Here is a 21,762-nt window from a genome sequence, read left to right on the forward strand (position 1 = left end):
TCTTTATTTTTAAAAAAAGCCCACTCAAAATATTCAAAATAATAGTGTCACTTAAAGATTTATTTCAAATGGTGGCCTTCATACTGCAGGCAGCATCTATTGCTTTGAGTATTTGTAACCTTTTGGTCACACTGGATACCCAGCCCTGGGGTGGTGTGTGCTGAATGCTGACCAAAGTAGGAGATTTTTCTTTTCTGATGAATTCAAACTCATTTTTTTAAACACTAAGAACAGCTTTTATTGGTTGCAACGGTGAATGGGAGAGCACATGATGGCTCTTGCTCCTGAGGTATCATTCACAAACAAGATAGTTTCCAAAAGCAAATTTAAACTCTTAAGGAACAGAAAAAAATGTTTCTGGTTAAGAAGAAACTGTGTATTAGTCCCTCTGTGCTCTTGTCCATAAGTTTCCCCTAAGTAATCACATTGTTTTGTTTGTTCATTTTTTTGTTGTTGTTTTTGTTTTTTTTCCAGGTTGTGGGGATTGAAGCCAGGGGTGCTGTACAACTGAGCTGCAATCTCAGTCCTATTCATCTATTTTGAGACAGGGTCTCACTAAGTCACATAGGCTGATCTTAAACTTCTGATCCTCCTGTTTCACCCTCCAGAAGAGCTGGATTCCAGGTGTGCACCACCACATCCAGACCAAAGCATTACATTTGCAGACACAGAACTTTACTGTTGAAGGTGACACAAGTGATGTGGGCTCAACGCACATCGGCACCCTTCCAGACTGAATCCTAGACCGTGGCTTCCAGGTGTGAAAGGCCTATTCTGAACCACTGCTAACCTAAAGCTTTTCCTTCCATAAAGGAAAGGTTCTACCTGAGTGAGTTGGAGTTACCTGTATTTATTTGTACCCTGTCTCTCAGAAGGGGAAGCACTTCACCTGCATAACTGATAAATCTAACAGTGTTTGTCTTTTATGCCTAGAGGCCTGTTCTGTCCTGAGGCAGATTCCATGCTTGGATGAACTCAGTGGGGGTTGGGGCTGCAAACAATTATGATAAGGCTATTAATAGGACATCTGGCATTCCATGAGCTTCCAAATGTTACCAAAGCCTTGACTTCTTGGAAAGAGGAAAAATATATTTAGCTACTTGATTTTGGACACAGTGGTTTACATGGGCCCTCATATTGCCATGACACCTTTTAAATAATTCTCTTGACTCAAACACAAGGAAATTGGGCTGGGGTTGTGGCTCAGTAGTAGAGCGCTTGCCTAGCATGTGTCAGGCACTGAGTTCAAATTGCCACACCACATAAAAAAATAAAGATATTGTGTCCATCTACAGATAAAAATATTAAAAACAAAAACAAAACAAACAAACAAACAACAACAACAACAACAAAAAACCCCCAAATCCACAAGGAAATCAAACTAAACATCTGTGTTGAGGCCAGAGTTTGCCATCGTCTGGGAACAGCACCTTGGACCAGAACCTCTGAGCCATTTGGCCAGGATTTCACACAGATTATATTTTTTACTCTCTTGGAAACATAATGTCCCCTGCTTTTAGCAGAAATTTTAATATGTATGGGGTATGTGCAGTTCTCCTCCTTAATAAACAGCAATTTAAAAAAATCAAAAATCACTGAGTATGTTTTCCCTTCTGCCTTACAACTTACTTTTCAATGTAATTTACAAATGGGAGCCTGTAAGCTGTTGAGATAAAGGCACAAGGTACACATGTAGGAGATGGCAAATGTGTGCAAGTTGACTTTTTCGTCCAAAATACATCAATGTAGAAATTTCTAAATGGGTCACCAGCTGAAAATATCCTGAAATCAGGGAGAAAGAGCTCTTCTTCGGGCCTCTCTTTTCTAAGATGTCTATTTACGTGGCCATGGCTCCTCTCTGGAGGCAGCTACACTGCTGTCACAACGTCAAGTTTAGCCTGGTGTGCTTCTACAGTCATCTATTCAGTCCATCTCCTAAGCAAGAAAAGAACACCAGTCAGAATAGCCAGTTTAATTCACAACCAGGATTTAGTACTTAAGACATTTACTAGTGTCTTAACAGGAGGGAAGCTGGGGTACAGAGCCTCCAGATCCTGTTAATCCTATATCCCTGCACCCTCCCTTTTGTTTCACAAGGGCAAGTACAAAACCACAGGCTTTCCAAAGGCTCAGAGGTAAATTCAAGCCTCTCCATAATCACTTCAGTTGTTAAGACATGTTAGGAGGTCAGAGGAATCACTATTCCCTTTAAGCTGTATCTATTTGGTACCCATGAGTACAAATGTTAACATTTTGCCTCTTATTACTCAAAATGGTTGTTGGTTGGGGGGAGACCTGTTCAGAGGCTTTCTCTGGCTTCTTTCAAGAGTTCAGCATGTTTTACCCCCTATTTTGTAGATGCCTTTATAACTGAATAGCATGCAGCAGAGGCATTTAAAGCCTATCAATAAGTATTCACAGGGTTAGGTGCTATTTTATTTAAAAAGTAAGCCTGAATAATGCTCTGACATATTGAAAAAATTCAGACACTGATGTTTTAAAATTTGAAATAAGAAACATCCACCTATCTTCCACTGGGGTTTATGAAACTGAAGCATCAGTCTTCAAGGATGTCTTGCTTACCCTTCTTAGGCAGTGTCATGAAGACTGACTTTTAATGTCTTGGTTATGTGACAGATATGCTCTCTGTGTATAGGAAAATGTACATCATCTCTGCCCCCCGACCCTTTTTGACTATTCCTTTTGGTATCTCTCCCCATTCTCCTCTGTAACCATATATTCTGAGAATCTGCACTTATGTTTGTGACAAGGTGAAGCTGAGGGCAGACTGAGGAAGCTCAGCCAAGGTCCCTCTGGACACTTTCTTTTATGCCCACCATGCTGCTATGATTCTATCCATGGTGTGAGGAAGGCTTCAAGTCCCTCCTGACAGCAACATGTCTTGTCACTGCTTTCCTTGCGCTTTCATCATCGGGGAGATCAGAGTGAGGAGGGCTGAGAGAGGCCCCATAGCAGAGGGCTCTGCTGGGTTCTAGGGTTCTTTGAGGAAAAAGGTATGGGAAGCAGGCAGAGACCAGGGGACTCCAGGAAATAGAAAGGAGCTGGCATCAGTGATTCTTACATTTCTGACTAAGTCCCGCACGTAGGCGAATAGGTTCTGGTTAATAAAGTTGACTGTTGAATGAAACACATCATGGAGTAAGGATGGTGTATGATTGGCCACCTTTTTGGCCAATAGCATGGTCATAATAAGCATGGTCTTCTCGTTCTCCATGTCTTTAGGATAAGTCTGCATTGCTGCTTTCAGGGTGGTGTCCAGGCAGTTGCTTCTGTCCTATACAGAGATAAAGACAGTTTACTAATAGTCTTTCCTCTTACAGTTCCTGGTGGTAAGTACAAAGGGGCATCTCAGAAGGAAGTATTGATGGAATAGCTAAGGCTACAGGACAGAGAGAAGGATAGACAATTTAGTTTTGAGGCAATGCAAAGGGAATAGGAGACTACTTCCTGCAGGGAATGCTCATTAACCTAATACACATTTACTGAACACTGTATGTTATTTAATGGAACACAAGGAGCTGAAGCCATTCCCTTTCATAACCTCAAAAGACTGATAACTATCTCCAGCAACTTAGGCCCATCTTACTATTGTGCACCCTAGCTTAATGGGACAAGCAGAACCTACTCACCAAAGGTGAGAGGCAAATACTAGACCATTGGACTTGAGAGACCTTAGGCTCAATGACTTACATGCACAATTACCCTTGTGGGAGGTGTCCCCAGGCAGTGCATAGCCAGATGCTTCTGTATTCTTAGACAGCTGCTGGAGAATAGCAGATGGGGAGAGAATGCCAGACTGAAGACCAGCTGTCATGGAAGGGGGCGCCCAACAAGGTAGTGAGGTTATCAGCCTTCTCAGTTGGTAGAAGTCAAAAGAATTAAACTTTCTCTCCTTTCACCTCCTACAGCTACAAGTATTTATTTGAAGGCTTTAGGGTGTGGCCTGCACCAATCTTTGGATGCCCCCAGAGGTCCATGTGAGCAGCAATATCTATGTAACTAAACACAGCCATGAAGTTGGGAAGAGGAGAAGGCTAAACTATCACTGTTTTTGTTATACCTGGGAAAGTAACTGAAAATTCTGTGTTGGGATCTTTACTCTCCAAATCAGAAAAAAAAAGTTATTTTGGTAAGAGTCAGATATATTTTGCTGGGGCTGGGGATATAGCTCTATTGGTAGAGTGCTTGTCTCTCATGAACAAGGCCCTGGGTTTTATCCCCAGCACCACAAAAAAAAAAAAAAAAAAAAAAAAAAAATATATATATATATATATATATATATATATATATATATATATATATATACACACACACACACACACACTTTATTCATCTTTCTTGAGTCTTCTATCCCTCTCACTTATAAAGGTTCAGGTTTTCTAAATCTCCTCCACTAAATTCTCCTGAAAGACAATCATGTTCTAACTCCATTCCCAATTCTCTTGTCAAAGTTCCAGATAGACAGTCATGGAGCTATCTCAGGGGACACTGGTCTTCTGATGAGAGACAGAACAGGCCCTGGCTCCAGTGACAATCATAAAAGCCCATCTTGGGGCTGGGGATGTGGCTCATACAGTAGCGAGCTCACCTGGCATGCGTGCGGCCCGGGTTCAATCCTCAGCACCACATACAAACAAAGATGTTGTGTCTGCCAAGAACTAAAAAAAAAATAAATAATAAAAATCTCTCTCTCTAAAAAAATAAAATAAAATAAAATCCCATCTTACTCAGAAGTAGCAATAGTGTATTCCCTCACTTACTTCCTCTGACAGTCCAGTATTCATAAAACGTGCCACCAGTTCATTCACCAGTTCTGGCTGGATGCTACGGTCCATTTCATCCCCGACTTGGGCAAGATGCCGGGCAATGTTCTGTATAACTTCTTCTTGACTTTCAGAATCTGAAAGGCAGAGGGCAATAAGGACAAAGACGATTCAGACAATGGCCCCATTAGATACTCTCATCCCCCTCCACCCCACCCAACACAGGAAAGGAGTCTGCTTTGGAAGAAGGACAGCTCCTGCCTCCACAGCACGTGCTCACAGTCCTCACTGACATTGGCTCCACTCAGCTTGAGCCCCTGTGTGACTTCTGGACTGGCTGTCAGACCAGGGAAAGGCCTGAGTGAACAGCAGACCAGCTCCAGAAGCAGGCCTCTCCCTGAACACAGACTCAAGAACTGTCCCCAAAGAGGGTCAGTCATGTTCTAGCAGTCTTCACCATGGGCCTCAAAGAAGAACCTGGCAGCAATCTTCAGGGCTATCACCTGTTAAGTGTTGATGTATAACACTTAACAGGTATTAATCTTAGAAGCTTTTAGGAAGGAAGATTTACAGTCAGACCAGGTTTGAGTCCCCCCCCCCCGCCCCCTTCTTGGCCATGAGAATTTGAAGCATATGTCCTACTTCCTTACAGGGAAGAGGTGGAGCTGACTCCCCTCCCCAATCTTACCTCATTAAGTAAAACTCCAGGTTTTCTCTATCAATTTCCAGGCCCTATATGATCTGCCCCACCTGGCCAACTAAGATTCTGCTACCTGACGTTAGTCCCTCCACAGTATTCCTGGCCTCCACACATGCTGCCCCTTCTGCCTAAACGCCACTCCCCAACAGAACACAGCTCCTTCCTCACCTCCTTTATTCTGTCCCAGTCTTCTCCTCTTTCTTTTTCTTCCTTGACACGTTTACACATTACCCTAATCATAACTCTATGATTTGTTTGACACCCCTCAACCAGAATATAAACTCCCTAAAAGCTGTAATTTTTTTTTTTTTTGCAGGGGGAGGGGTCTAGTACTGAGGATTGAACCCAGGGCCTCATATATACTAGGCAAGTAATACGCTATATTCCCAGCCATTTTTAAATTTTATTTTGAGACAGGGTCTCACTAACTTGCCCAAGCTAGCCTCAAATTTACTATCCTCCTGCCTTAGCCTTGTGAGTTGCTGAAATTATAGGCATGTGATACCATGCCCAGCAAACCTATAATTCTGAAAATCAGTTTGGTTTACTGTTAAATATTCAGCACTTAAACTGACACAGGCGCACAGCAGGTGCTCAATACACAACTGTCTGGAAGCTGGGCATTATGGCTCATGCCTATAATCCCAACAACTCAAGAGGCCGAGGCAGGAGGATCACAAGTTGGAGGGCAATCTCAGCAATTTAGCGAGGTCCTAAGCCCTGTTTCAAAATAAAAAGTAAAAAGGGGCTGAGGATGCAGCTCTATGGTAAAGCACCCCTAGGTTTAATTCCTGCAAACATAACAAAAACCAACTACATGGGGCTGGGGGTGTGGCTCAGTGGTAGAATGTATGCTTAGCTTCAATCCCCAGCACAGCAAAATAAATCAAAGCAAATAAACCAAAAACCAAATAAGTGCATAAATGAATGAACAGATCCTGTATCTAGCTTCTGATATCAATAAATGACAACTATTGTTATCTCTCTCATTAAGTCCTGCATTTCTCCTGTATTTGCAACTCCCCTCTGGCTCCTATTTATCCAGGACGGAAACCTGGCTTACCTGAGGTCTCTGCTATTCCCACTGCACCCTTTCTCAGTGCGTTGTCAGGTCTGATCTTAGAACTCCTATCTGCTGCTGCCACCCTTGTCAGGGTTTTCTCTGAGCTCTCATCTTGATAACATTGTCCTTCAGTCTATTTTCCTCAGAAACAGGAGGGCATAACAAGCACTTGGGCAGGACTGAAGGAAGCAGTAAGAAGGCTAATATGCTTACCAACCTCAGGGGTAAGAGCCTTCTTAAATTCTGCACTCTAGGGATTTCATCTGCCCCTCCTTCAGTCTTCTTTCTTTCTTTGTCCTATTAGGCCTCTAAGGATGGAATCCAGGGCCATAGACACACCAGGCAAGTATTCCGGTCCACCACTGAGTCACACCCTTAGCCTCTCACCACAACAAGATACGACACTGCTTCTCTACTCAGGACCTTCCCCATGCTCACTTCTACTTAAGTGGTTAAGTCATCTTCTAGCTTCCAATTCCCTTTAATTCTTTCTACTCTTGTAATGTTCTAGGCAAATCCAAACATTTTCTGTGTTTCATAGGCTTTGGGCTTTCCCATCTTCAGGCTTTTGCTTAATCAATGGCTATTTCTTCTTTCCTATTTCCAAAGAATTACATTGTACCATCTTTCTAGACCTAGCTCAACCTCACTTGAGTCATGAATTCCTTCCTGATTCCCTTCAGAGCAAAGGGTCCCCACTTCTCCTTATAGTTCCCTCAGAAATGATGTGTGCCTCACTTACTTGCCAAAGCCTTTCCACCTTATTTTTGTGAATCATGTACACATCTCTCTTCCCTCTATCCACCAGATCAGCAACATCAGAAATTATATCTGATTTTGTTTTGAGGTTTTCAGAGTCTCTATTTTGTTCCTTGCCTCCAAAACTTGTCAGGTACTTAATTCATAGGCCAATGTTCTCTCAGAGCACTAGTAAGGTCAGTATACAGCCCCATTAATCTACTTTTCAAATGCCATTTGGGTCAAGTCAGGATTTGCTGTCTAAAGGTAAGGGACAGTGTAGAGAGCAGCAAGAGAAAAGCGCAGGAGACAGACTCTGGTTGTAGTTACTGCTGTATCACCTTCTGACAGTGAAGCCATTCGGGCCCATGCCTGTCCTCAGTCCTTCCTACAACTTTCCAAGAGATTAAATGCTTTTATTCAGCTTAGGACTGTCAGAATACATACTGGTTAGGCTCAAAGAAAGTTTCTGGCATACCTGGACTAGTGGGAAACACTAAGCCACATTTCCTTTCACCAGATTTAAGATGAGATTGGGCAAAAGGCAGAATCAATTGTTGGTCTCCCCCAGAGCCACCAGAGGGCACTGGAATCTCGGTGACAGGAAATTTCAGAGTAGACAACCAGGTTGTGCAGGACAGGTTGGAAGGTCTGGGTCACTGTGGAATTTCAGGGCAGGGATTTTTTTCCTTTTGCAGTGCTAGTGGTGGAACCCAGGGCCTTGAGCAATAGGGCAAATGCTCCACCCCTGAGCTACACCCTCAGTCCCAGGGCAGTGATTCTAATCAAGGTCAGAATCACCTGGAAGTCTTCCACTCTAACAGCTGACCTGGGTTGGTGGAATAGACTCAAGGCCTGCACATTTTGAAAAAGTTCCTCATGTAAAGTCTGTGTGCCCACTACTGAGAACCAACGCCCTGAGCTCCTCAGCTTGCTCTTTCTCCAGAAGCAGCACTAGTGGCTCAGTGGTAGAGTGCTTGCCTAGTGGCACTGGGTTTAATTTTCAGCACCGCATATAAATAAATGAATAAAACTGAGGTCCATCAACATCTAAAAATATATATACTAGTAAGAATAGAGGCAAGGAAGAGAGCACAGGGATTAAAGTTCAGAATGGTAAAATCTGGAAACAGGTAACAGGAGGCAGCACTGATTATGATGGGAGGCAACCCAAGAAGTTCAAGAGGGGTCTGGCTCAAGTACTGCCTTGGACATACCCATCAGTTGACTGGGTCTAGTCATTTATATGTCCCTGGGCCTGAGTTTCCTCATCTGGAAATGAGGTTCATAATACTTCAATTATTCCCTTCCCTCCCTTTGTGCCAGGGATCCAACCCAGGGCCTCATGTATGCCAGACAACCACTTGAGATCCCCTAGCTCAGTTTTCTTATATTTACAAAAAGGGAAAATGTGAAGTTCTATATGGGATACAAAAATTCCTTTAAATACATGGATTGGGACCTGCTCAAGATGGTGTGGAGCTGTGTAAGAATCACCTGTGGGGCTTTTACTCACACCAATGATGCCCCAGATCTATCAAATCAGATTGCCTAAAGATGGGACCCCAGCACCACTGTTTTAAAGCTTTCTGGTTCTTGAAACTACATAAACCCAAACTGGGGAGTCCTTCAGGTTATTTAATACAGCTCAGTGGTTTCCAGAATTACTTGGGAAAACACTTTTCATATTGGTAGATGAACATAAGAAGGTAGATGCTGCACCTAAAATAAGTTCAGCACCACTAGAGGCAATCAAACACAGATCAAACCATATAATATGAACATATATAGTAGCCTAAAACTCCATGGGTCAAGACTGAGCCCAAATGTCCCTTCTAGCCCATGGATTGTGGGAGGCCAACCTTACGGGTGACTGAGTTACACTCTCCAGCTAGGTGCTGAGGCACTCAGTCACAGAAATGGGTGTGTCTTGCTACAGCCTCATGGGTGAAGCTATGCTCACCTGTTCCTTTGTAATATAAACCCTTGCCCTGTTTTGGATAGAATCTTCAATGGAAGTGCCTTGTGTGTGTCCCCTCCTCTTACTGTGCCCTTGGGTGTGGCCTACCCAAGTGTCAGTCAACCTGCTGACAGTGGACATCATGAAGATAGACTCAGACCCCTGAAACCTGACCCCTTGCCTCATTTGAATAGCTTCTCCTCAATAAAAGGGGTCAGCATGTGCTCTCGCTCTCTCTCTCTCTTTCTGTGGACCCTTAAGGTCAGAGGAGCCGGTCACAGCAACCCCAAAGAAAAAGGTATTTGTGTCTCTTGTGTGGTTATTTCATGCAGCCCAGTTAGCCCAGTTTAACTAGAGTGACCCCTTAGCCTTTTAGTCGCGAGAACAGAAACCCAGCAATGGATATCCCCAGATGTTACTAGTAACAACAAAGCCCAGGATTGGCACAAAGGAGATGGGGTCAGGTGCCTACCTGCCTCTATTCTTCCCATGAAGAGACTGGCACGGTTGCCATCAGTCTGCAGCTCATCTTCACGTTCCCCCTCCAGGTAAGTTCGCACAGGTAGTTCCTGGCCCAGAGTTCTCAGCTCTTGGTGAAACTTACAGTCAGAGAAGCTTTGGAGGAAGTCAAGCACCAGCAAGTTTGTGATGTATTCATCCCTGAGGCCTGAACCATTGCTGACCTAAGATAAAAGAGGAATTAGGAAGGCTCTTGGGAACCCAGGCCAGGGCCAGAAGCCCTCCCTGTACCTGAGCAGACAGTTCTATGGGGTACAGATGGTCTTGAAAGAACCTTACTGGCCTAAGAGGTGAATCTCATGTAGATTCAAGATCCCTGCAGCAATGCCTCCTGTAGATGCCAAAGAGAGAGCTTCAATTCTACAAGTGATTCATCCACCATTTGCTTTACCTGAAATCTGTGGCTGGGGTGAGTTTCCTATGCTACAGTCTGATTCAGGGAATTCAGGCAAATATCATTTAGATGCCATCCATGTATTTACATTATTTTTTTAAAAGTACAGGGATACTTCACCAAATAAAATCCAGCTTTCCTGGCTATTCTTCTAGAAGTTAGCAGCTCTTTCTTTTCCATAATCTCTTTTGTAGGCCTAGGATGATACTGGGCCAACAGAAGACTCTCAATACATACTGGGGGTGGTACCCACAGGTCAACATTGCCTTTGGCCCAGCTTGGTCTACTTCTAGAGGCTTAATTAATGAAAACCCCAGAGTGCTCTGACCAGGAGGGGCTGGAGCACACAGTCCCCACTCACTGTCCATCTCTACTGGTAACACTTAAGCCGCATGCAGCTCCTGCAAATGCCTGCACTATGGGAGCCAGGAGGGGCCTTTCTAGCATGCTGACTGCATGTGAGGATGTTTTTTGAAAATAAAGATGAGTACCTATAGCATCAGTGGCACCATGTGCCCAGAGCAACCATAGCTCTAAAATAAAGAGGGAATAAGTAGTCTGGAAGGCTCAGGATTCCAAGACCTGTCCAGATGTATGCCAAATATTCACAGGGGCTGTAAGAACAAAGGAAGATAAAAGTGCTGGTGAAAAGATATTGTAATCCTCTAAGTCCTTAATAATTTGCATCAGAAAAACAAAACAACTTTTTATTTGTTTATTTATTTATTTATGTGGTGCTGAGGATCAACCCTAGCAACTCACATGTGCTAGGCGGCCGCTCTACCATTGAGCCACAACCCCAGCCCCACAAAAAAAGTATTTATTAGAAAAGTAAAAAAAAACTCCCAGGACAGTTTTTTGTTTTTTTTTTTTTTTTTTTTTTTTTTTTTGGTGGTGCTGGGGATTGAACCCAGGGCCTTGTGCATGTGAGGTAAGCTCTCTACCAATTAAGTTATATCCCCAGCCCTGAGAAAAGTTTTTTAATAAGACAAAATAAATAAAACTGCTGATACAGCAAGTACTTAGCATGCAATGAGCCCTGGGTTCAATCCTCAACACCACCAAAAAAAAAAAAAAAAAGGTTAAATAAAATATGGTACTTGAGGGGCTGGGGTTGTGGCTCAGTAGCAGAGCACTTTCCTAGCATATGTGAGGCACTGGGTTTGAGCCTCAGCACCACATATAAATAAATAAAAAATAAGGTACATCAACAACTAAAAAAATATTTTAAAAAAATATGGTACTTGTGTATTATTGCTCTTTGGCTGTTACTTCTTCAGGATTACTTTCAAATAAAAGCAAAACTTTATGTAAAAGTTCTACTGAATCTAATTCTTACAATTCCTGTACTATGAGGCCAAGAGGGTACAAAACAGCTTAGAAACTCAAAAAACATGGCCATTTCTGTCACAAGGAGATGTCCTGATTAGAAGAGAAGAAAGGAACCCGGGGGCAGTATCATGGGTTAAGTGTGTCTCCACTAAAAAAATGTTCAAGTCCTAACCCCAAGTACCCATAAATAGGATCTTATCTGAACATAATCAAGTTAAGAAACTTCATCAGAGTGAGCCCTAAGTCCAATGACTGGCGTCTTTGTAGGAGTAAAATATATATACTATGACATGCAGGGAAATGCCACCTGAAGATAGAGGCCAGAATTGAAGTGATGCATGTCCAAGCTAAGAAACATCAAGGATCACTGGTAATTCCAGAAGCTGGGACAGAATCTCCCTCAGAAAGAGGGAGCAACCACAATGATGACCTGATTTTAGGCTGCTGGTCACTAGAATTGTGAGGGAATAAACTCCTGGGTTTTTGTGTTTGTTTTTGGTGGTACTGGGGACTGAACTTAGACACTGAGCTACATCATATCCCTTTTTGTTTTATTATTATTTTTTTTGGTACTGGGAATTGAACTCAGGGGCACTCAATCACTGAGCCACATTCCCATTCCTATTTTGTATTTTATTTAGAGAAAGGGTCCCACTGAGTTGCTTAGGGCCTTGCTAAATTGCTGAGGCTGGCTTTGAACTCGAGATCCTCCTTTCTCAGCCTTCCGAGCCTCTGGGATTATAGGCATGAGCCACCGCAACCAGCCCTAGCCCTTTTTATTTTTTGACACAGGGCCTTGCTTTTGTGGTGGAAGCTGGCCTGGAACTGATGATCCTCTTGCCTCAACTCCCAAAGTTACTGGAATTATAGGTGTGTGCCACCACGCCCAGGTTAAACTCTTGTCCTTAAAAGCCACCCAGTTTGTTTCAGCAGCCCAAGGAAATTAATAAAGGTGGTCTTTGCCCAAGGACCACCTTTTGATCCAGAGTTGGTAAACAAGAATCTGAAGCCTGAATGTGGAGATACAGCAGCTGCCAGCCATGCTAGATCAGGTTATCCAATACATTCTATAATCTTTATTACATAAAATAAAAAGAGATGGCTGGCAAAGGAAAGGGAAGTATTTCATGTTAGAGAATGAGGGATCTGGAAATGTTTAGTTGCAGTAAGCTGAAAAGCCAAGAGGACAGGCAAGTGCCATGAAAAAGGAAGTGGTTTGGGAAACAGAATTTATTTCATTCCATGAACAAACAGAGCGTGTGACATGCCAAGTATGGAACTATACTTCTTTTAAATCTTCCAGTAATAAAAGCTGAAGAAGAAATTTAATATTTATCTTTTTAGATCATAGGAAAAAATATATTGAGAGAAATGAGGAACACTTAAGAAATTCTGCTATATATTTTACATAACTGATGCAATGAAGTAAAAATAATTCTTATGCTATAGAATCAGTTCTGATGCAGAGAAAGATGAAAACCTCCAATGCATTTGATAAATTAGAATAAATCTGGTGTTCAAACATAGCAAAAAGAACACTAGATAAGAGTAACAAAAAGTGAAACCAGTCTCATTTGTTTTTACAAACATATATATCTCAAGCCAGATATGGTGGTGCATGCCTATAGTCCCAGTTACTCAGAAGCCTGAGGCAGGAAATTGCCAGCCTCAGCAACTTAGACTCTGTCTCAAAATAAAAGATTAAAAGAGAGATGTAGCTCAGTGGTAGAATACTTGCCTAGAATGAGTGAGGGCCTGAGTTTGATTTCTAGTACTGCAAATAAATTCAAAGAAGAATGCTGAGTGAAATAAGCCAGTCACAAAAAGATAAAAACTGTATGATTTCACTTATATGAGGTCCTTGAACATAGACAGAAAGTAGAATGGTAGCTATTGGGGGCTGCTGTTGGGGAGGAGTTAAGTTAGTGTTTGATGGGGACAGTTTCAGTTGAGCGAGATGAAAATGTTCTGGAGCTGGATGGTAGCAATGGTTGTAAAACAACAATGCATGTAATGACCCTGAACCACACACTTAAAAATAGTGAAGACAGGCCAGGCATGATGGCACACACCTGTAATCCTTGTGGCTCAGGAGGCTGAAGCAAGGGGATCGCAAGTTCAAAGCCAGCCTCAGCAAAAGCAAGGCACTAAGCGACTCAGTGAGACTTGTCTCTAAATAAAAATACAAAATAGGGTTGGAGATGTGGCTCAGTGGTCGAGTGCCCTAAGTTCGATCCCCATTGCCAAAAAAAAAAAAAAAAAGAAAAAAAAGTGAAAATGGCAAATTTTATATTATGGGATCTTACCATATTTTTTAAAATTCCAGAGTGGGGAAAAATATCTGAGAAAGTCAAAGTATCTACAATAGGATGAAAGTTCTGATAGGGACAGAAAGACCAAACCCCAAAATGTAAGAGAAAATTTTTGCTCAGTGGTTCAGTGAGAATCCCAACTCTGTAAAACACTGGGTAACCTTCAGTGTCTCAGCTTTTTCACCCTGAAGGTAAAGAAAAAAACAACAGTAGGAGTAATGACATTCACCCTTCCTATCCTGAAAGGGTGTCAGGAAAAGTGGGACCTTATGAGAGGAAAGATTGTCTAGGGTGCTATGCAAGGAGAATGTGGCAGTTGTTTTAACCTGAAGACATCTCAAGAATATGGGAGAGAAGGCAACACTTATTGGGGTCCTTTCTTGTCCCTGCCAGAGTTCTGTTTCTATTCTTTATACCTGGATAAATTCTACTCCTTGCACTCTGGGGAAGGAAAAAAAAATATGGGAGAGGAAGTAAATGTGGTGGACTGGAAGACACAATGGGCAAGTTCACCTGGCACCAACATAGAATACTATCCACACTGATAACTGGTCCTTATGGGGACAAGTGGGAGCTCTAAAATTTCTTCTGTCTATGCAACTAACATCTCTCCAGAGCCCACTAGGTAGTGGGCTCTCCAGTTATCAACCTGAAAAATCCCACAATTCCCATTCTTCTGAAAGGATATTCAACAAGTACATACTGAGACCTGCTATGGTTTTGATTTAGAATGCCCCCCAAAAGTTCTGTGTTGTCCTTGTGTTGAAGGCTTAGTTTCCAAAGCACAAGTATTCAGAGGTGGGGCCTATGGGAGGTGGTTGGATCATGGTGGCTCTGAGCTCATCAGTGGATTAATCCATTAATGGATTCATAACTTAATGTGCTTTTTTGAGAGGTAGTAGAAACTTTAGGAGGTAGGGCCTAGTTTGGGGAAGCAGCCACTCGAAGATGTATCTTTGAAGGGTATATCCTGTCTCTGCTCCCTTCTCTCTCTCTTTCCCAGCTGCAAAGAGGTAAGCAGATTTGCTGTATCACACTCTCTCTGCCATGATGTTCTACCTCATCACAAGCCCAGAAACAACAGCGCCAAGTTACTACGGAATCAAACTTTGAAACCATGAGTCAAAATAAATCTTACTTTTAAGTTGAATTTTTCAGATATTTTGTCACAGTGACAGAAAGCCAACTAACACAAGACTTTTCAGGCACCAAGGGTACTGTCCATAGGCTCAGGGATGTTGAAATGGTAATTCTGTTGTAGATTTGTGGTTCCTCTTAGCAGAGCTTTCAGATGGGAACTGGGAACTGGGGTCAGGCTAGATCAGCACCCACAGGCAAATGCATGAAGAACAAGCCTACACTCAACCCTCTAACTTCCCCTTTCCAAGAATTCCTCCAAAAGAATTCAGGAGTCTGACCTCAGAGTCCATGGCACAGGCAGCACCTGGTAGCTCCAACTCAGTTTTGGTTCACGGAGGTCCAAGATCACCACCTAGAAAAGGACACACATAGAGGGTGGGTGGCTGTATCCTGAAGGGATGTCCCACAGGGTAGAATGGAGAAGACGGGCCTCAGCTCTGGCTCAGGAACTTTGGCCACTGCAACCGAGCAGCTGAGGTCACTGTTGCCAGCAGATGGTATTCAGTCGGGTTCCTTTCTTTCCCCTTGCCACAGAATTGTGGGCCACAACCTACTGAGCAAACTGAAGTTTTCCTGGATCTTCCCTGAGACTTGCCAGACCCCTTAGAACTCCCCAGGGCCAGTCCTCCATCCAAGAGTAAACTCTCCTATTCCATTCTCAGGAAGACCTCATGGATCAGGCCAATGGGCTGATCTGGCTTACAAACTATTTTAAAGTAAATATTTACATTAGTAAGTTTCCTATAAGAATATACTCAGTAAATAAAGTATATCTGTCGCAGTCTGTCTGGGCACAAATAACCAAGCTGCCACAAAGCCTTGTAGGTTCAAACAGCAACTCTTTATTCCTGAACTCTACACACACTTCCCGGGAATACACTCCCTCCACAGGGCTCCACGTGCCAATTCTCCCAGAACCCAGCGAGAACTCCACGGGAACTCCAAAGTAGCAGGCGCCTGAGGCAGCAAGAGCCGCCCTATTACTGGTGTAAAGGTCTAATATACAATTGAATCAATCCAGCATCATCTTAATGGCTTGCCTCTCAACCATTACTTCTGGCAAAATGCCAGGGGCCATTCAGACTCGCTGTGGCTCTCAACATATATCTAAAAATTTCCAGGAAATCTATCTCCTCAGGATGACAACTATCACAGCAATTCCTTCCAATAACAAAGATACCAACCCATATCTTTGACAAGTTTTATGATCTTGCATTCCACACAATGTTGCTGTGCAGGCAGCATTGATCCTGACTTAAAAGGGAGAAAATATAGTTTTAGGAAGAATTTTTCTTGAGGCCACAGAACTAGTAAGTGACAGGAGGGGGCAGATCAGTTCCTTCGATCAGGTCACATGGCTTCAATTGTTCATATTATGAAGAAAAAATTTCCAATAAAAATGATGAAAAAAGAGACTGCATTTGACATACAAAAGATTAAGTCTTACATTGGACACACATGACAAACTAAATGACCCACTACTAAGTAGACAAATGCCAACTGGGAACTGAGGTAAAAAAATATGTCCTGGCCAGACAAGTGGTACATATTTAAAATCTCAGCTATTTGCACAGCTGAAGCAAGAGGATCACAAGTTCAAGGTCAGCCCATGCAACTAAGCAAGACTCTCAAAAGTGAAAAGGTTGGGGATTTCATGCAGTGGTAGAACAACTCCAATACCAGGAAAAACAAACAAACATAACTATTATAGACTGTTGGGGATGAACATATACTTTGAAGAACAGTATAAATATTCCTCAAAATAATAAAATTAGAATTACCATATGATCCAGCTATCCACTCCCAGGTATATATCCAGAGGAAATGAAATTGGCACACAAAAGATACATCTAGCTGGGTGTGTTGGCACACATCTGTAATCCCAGCAGCTCCGGAGGCTAAGGCAAGAGGATAGCAAATTCAAAGCTAGCCTTAGCAACTTAGTGAAACCTTGTCTCAAAATAAAAAATAAAGAGGGCTGGGGATATGGCTCAGTGGTTGAGTGCCCCTGAGTTCAATCTCCAGTACCAAAAAAAAAAAAATCTACCTACCTACCTACATATTTATTGCTATACCATTCACAATAACTACTAAATGTAATCAGCCTAGGGACCCATTGATGACTCAATGGATAAAGAAAAGTGGTGTGTGTGTGTATAAATATATATACATATACAGACACACACACACACACACATATATCATACATACATACGAACACACACACACACACACACACACACACACACACACATAAATGGAATAATGTTCAGCCATAAAAATAAATGGTAGCCTATCATTTGCAGCAAAATGGATAGAACTAAAGAACATTATGTTAACTGAAATAATTCAAATGGAGAAAGATGCATGTTGTAGATCAATGGTAGAGCACCTGCCTGGAATGTATGAGGCACTGGGTTCAGTCCTCAGCAACACATTTAATTAATTAGTTAGTTAGTTAATTAACGGTTAAAAAAATGCCCTATCTTAAAAAAAGAAAAGAAAAGAGTTGATGCAGGCTAGAAGTGTGGTTCAGTACAAGCACTTTACTAGCGTGAGTGAGGCCCTCTGGGTTCAACCTCCAGCACTACAAAAAAAAAAAAAGCAAATGTTGACCTGAATGTAAAACAGTGATTACTAGAGGCTGGAAAGGTGGGAAGGATAGAGGAAGATTGGATAACAAAACAAAACAAAACAAAACAAAACAAAAAAACCATAAGAAATAAGTCCCAGTGTTCCATAGATCAGTTAGGAAACTATAATTCATAAAAACCTATTATATATTTTATGAATAACTAGAAGAGAAGAATTCTAAGGCTTCAAACACAAAGCAATAAGAAAAAAATCTTAATTACCCTGATTTGATCAGTATACATTGTACACATGTATGAAAATTTCACACTGTTCCTCATACTTATATACACTATGTATTAATCAAATAATTTTTAGATGTTTATAAGAAATGTCAATGACCCTGATTTTTTTTGTGTGTGAGAGGGGTACTGGGGATATACACAGGGCCATACACATGCTAGGTAGATGCTCTACCGCTGAGCTCTACCTCCTGTCCAACTACCCTGATTAGATCACTACCCACTGTATACATGTATTAAATTATCACACTGTACCCCATATATTTGTACAATTAAAACAAAAATAAAAATATATCTATACAATTGAATACACATAAAATCATTAAACAGAATAAGAGTTTTGTTGCGTATCAGTATTAAGATGTCCAAGAGGGCTAGGGATGTGCTCAAGTGGTAACGCGCTCGCCTGGTATGGGCAGGGTGCTGGGTTCGATCCTCAGCACCACATAAAAATAAAATAAAGATGTTGTGTCCACCGAAAACTAAAAAATAAATATTAAAAAATTCTCTCTGTCTCTGTGTCTCTCTCTCTTAAAAAAAAAAAAAGATGTCCAAGAGAATAAACAAAAACGTCTATGCAATAGTTGGAATAGGGTAATTCTATTTAGCAAGTAATTGTATATGTGAGTTTACACAAAATATCAGGTTAAGAGAAATAAAATTTTTATTTTGTAGGGCAAAAACAATATTGGCAATTTCATAGGGTTCCTACATGCATAGGAAATAAAAAATAAGCAGGAGAATGAATAACCAACTTGTCCTGGGGAAGAAAGGAAGAGGCCAGGAAGGAAGCTGGCTATAACAGGGATACTCAGCCTTCAAAACCAGGCATGGACTACCCCACTCTCAGCACTTGCATTTCCTGTCTCAGATGCTCACTGACCTCAGGCACCCTGCACAGCTGGAGGCTGTGCTGGCTCTCCCACTGGGATATATTTTTATTTTTGTCTTAATTGTACAAATTTATTGGGTACTGTGTGATTATTTAATATATGTATACAGTGTGTAATGATCAAATCAGGGTGGTTGGACTCGGGGTGTAGTTCAGTGGCAGAGCATCTGTCTAGCTCTACCACTGGTGGGTGGGTATGGTACTTGTTTGACAGAAAAAGGTCCAGAAGCAAATGATAGAAGTGTATATGGATGAATGGAAGGATGGCAGCTCGAGGGCAAGGGGAAAACTCAGAATCATTACCAGCATCAAGTCAAAGATTAAACAGAACCTACTCCTCAGGAAAGAGGCCACAGAGATCAAGCCATTTTCCCAGTCACTGCCCAAGTAGTGGCACAACGGACAATAACCCAGGCCTCTACCTCAAGGTCTGAGCTCTTTGTCTTGTTCTACTACATCTTTTCGAGACATCTGTCATGGCAGGGATGTAGTTCAGTGGTGCAGAACGTGCCCAGCAAGTGTGAAGCCCTGGGTTCTATCTCCAGTGGGGTTCAATCCCTAGCACTAAAAGACAGAAGCGGGGTGGGCAGCTGGGGGAGGATTAATGCAAACATTGATCAACTTCCTTCTAGATTTTAATACTCAAGCTCCTATATCTACATGGAAACTTTCATATCTTGCTATTTTCACTCATTTTTGGTCATTTTCTCACTTAAATAGTCTTTTGGGGCTGGGGGTATAGCTCAGTAGCAGAAAGCATTCACAAAGACCTTGGTTCGATCCCCAGGACCACTAAATAAACAATCTTCAAAAATATTCTAATGCCTACAACTTAATGTACTAGTTCTCAATCAGGGATGATTTTGATCTTCAAAAGCCATCTAGCAGGGCTGGGGCTGTAGCTCAGTGGCAGAGTGCTTGCCTAGCACATGTGAGGCACTGGGTTTGATCCTTAGCACCACATAAAAATAAACAAATAAAGGCATGCTGTCCATTTATAACAACAACAACGATGAAAGCCATCTAGCAGTGTCTGGAGGTAGTTTTGATTGTCAGAATGGGGAGAAGGGGCTCCTAGCATCTAGTAGGCAGGGGTCAGGGAAGCTGTGGAATATTCTACAGTGTCATAGCAGCCCTTCACAACTTATCCAGCCCAAAAATGTCAACAGTGCCCCAAACTGAAACCCCTATTTGTGTGTGTGTGAGTGTATCACACACAACAAAATATAATACATCTCCATCTCCTGTTATTGGACATTTAAATAATTTGAGTATTTTCACCACTGAAAAATAGAGCTAAGTCAGCTGGGAGCCAGAGTACACTCCTGTGGTTCCAAGTACTTGGAGGCTGAAGTAGGAGAACTTGATCCCAGGAGTTCCAGGCCACTCTGGGCAAGACCCCCCATCTCAAAAACAAACAAAATAATCATGATAAATACCCTGCTGTGGCATTTTCCTATTAAGTCCAGAATCAAATGATGCCAGATGTGAAAGTAAAATATACCTTGTGTACAGGTCTCATGGTAGTCAGGGGACTGTGACTATGGCTCAACTTGGGCTGTGAGGACATAGGCAGGCTCCTCTAGGACAAAACCTAGAAAGAATTGGGGGGTGGGGATGCTGTATTCCCTAGGTCAGCTGGGGCTTTGGAGAATGTGTAAACTTTCTGAGCAGATGCCCTGCATCTGACTTCATTCATGATTTAGGAAGAAATTCAATGAATCAACTGTCTGCTATGACTGGGCCCAGGAGGATAGGGACAATGAGGCCCACCAAAAACCAAAGACTTCTGAGTCAACGATAATTCTATCTCAACCCCCCAACTCCTGACCTAAGTCACCAGCAAGAAGAAAAGCTCAAGTAGCCACCAGTATATCTCCTCCCTTCTGAGAACCAGTGGGAAACTGGCTAGGTGGGCAGGAAACAGGAAATAGTAACCTGCCAACTTACCATTGATAATGGATGAAAACATGCTTAGGAACCAGAAAGCCTTATATAAAGTGGCCCCATGCAACATGCAGACTGAGAACTAGGAGGCCTTTTATGCCTTATCTCTGTAGTACCAAGATAGCAAACACAGTCACCCCTCACCATCCTTGGAGATTTGTTCCAGAACCTCCTTATATACCAAAACTCAATGCCATATAAAATGATGTAGTATTTTCATGTAACTTAAACACATTCTCTTATATACTTTAACTCTCTAGATTACTTATATAATATCTAATAATGTAAGTGCTATGTAAATAGTTCTTATACTATTTTATTTAGAAAAGATAAAAAATATCTCTATGTGTTAAGTACATATATGATTAAAAAAATAAAATAAACCCATGCTTCCATACCTTGCACATATGGAAGGTCAACTGTATTATTACTGATAACAAGGAGCCCATGCCCAGGCTAGGTACATTTGTGAGGGCCTATAGTCCCAGCTCTCAGGAGGCTGAGGCAGGAGGAACGCCTGAGCCCAGAGGTTTGAGGCCTGGGCAAAAGAGCAAGACCTTGTTTCAATCACAAAACAAAACAGGGAAACAGTACCTACCATTTAACAGTGCCTGAATGCAACAGGCCTGGTACCAGGTGGGCCTCTGCCTGTGGATGCCCAGCAAGGATACTGAACGCCTTGGCAGCTGCAAAGTCACCCAAGCTGGGGGTGTGAGCCACATGAACACTCACCTCAGAGCCAGTTTTTCAAGAAAGATAAACAGACAACAGATGTAAACCTTTTTTAGAGGCCTCAGGAACCTCACTCACATCTGGGAAGCTAAATGTCCCTGAATTCACTGAAACCCCCAAAGTTCTCAAAAGGCCTAGCCCTGTACCATCACACATGGTCAAAGCAAAAGACTGGGCCTTACTGGGGCAGGAGCAAGCGCACGTTAGGGTCAATGGAAATAAAAAGGTATTTCCTTTTGCCTTTTTGTTATACTGGGAATTGAACCCAGAGGTGCTTTACCACTGTACTACATCCCCAGCCCTGCCCCCCTTTTTTAAAAAATATTTTTTTTTTAGTTGTAGTTGACACAACACCTTTTATTTATTTATTTATATG

General features: G+C 42.1%; 1 protein-coding gene across 1 annotated transcript; it reads right to left on the minus strand.

Annotated features, from left to right (window-relative positions):
• Nucleotides 1-237: 237 nt before the first annotated feature.
• LOC143640424 (BH3-interacting domain death agonist-like) lies at nucleotides 238-15,295 on the minus strand. The gene is made up of 5 exons (XM_077108245.1): nucleotides 15,221-15,295; nucleotides 9,718-9,928; nucleotides 4,782-4,921; nucleotides 3,083-3,295; nucleotides 238-333 (listed from the first exon to the last, which is right to left on the minus strand). The coding sequence occupies exons 1-5, from the start codon at nucleotides 15,230-15,232 to the stop codon at nucleotides 238-240; spliced, it is 672 nt and encodes a 223-aa protein (XP_076964360.1). The 5' UTR covers nucleotides 15,233-15,295.
• Between the last annotated feature and the right edge of the window lie 6,467 nt (nucleotides 15,296-21,762).

This window comes from Callospermophilus lateralis, unplaced genomic scaffold (assembly GCF_048772815.1).
Source record: "Callospermophilus lateralis isolate mCalLat2 unplaced genomic scaffold, mCalLat2.hap1 Scaffold_246, whole genome shotgun sequence".
Taxonomy (NCBI): domain Eukaryota; kingdom Metazoa; phylum Chordata; class Mammalia; order Rodentia; family Sciuridae; genus Callospermophilus; species Callospermophilus lateralis.

Bases quoted from the DNA above. Each gene is read 5' to 3' on its own strand.
- LOC143640424 (XM_077108245.1), bottom strand. The intron at 4,922-9,717 runs GTAGGCACCTGA...TCTGCCTTTCAG, and splicing joins CATGGGAAGAATAGAGGCAG to ATTCTGAAAGTCAAGAAGAA. The intron at 334-3,082 runs GTAAGAATCACT...CTGTTCCTTAAG, and splicing joins TGCGGGACTTAGTCAGAAAT to AGTTTAAATTTGCTTTTGGA.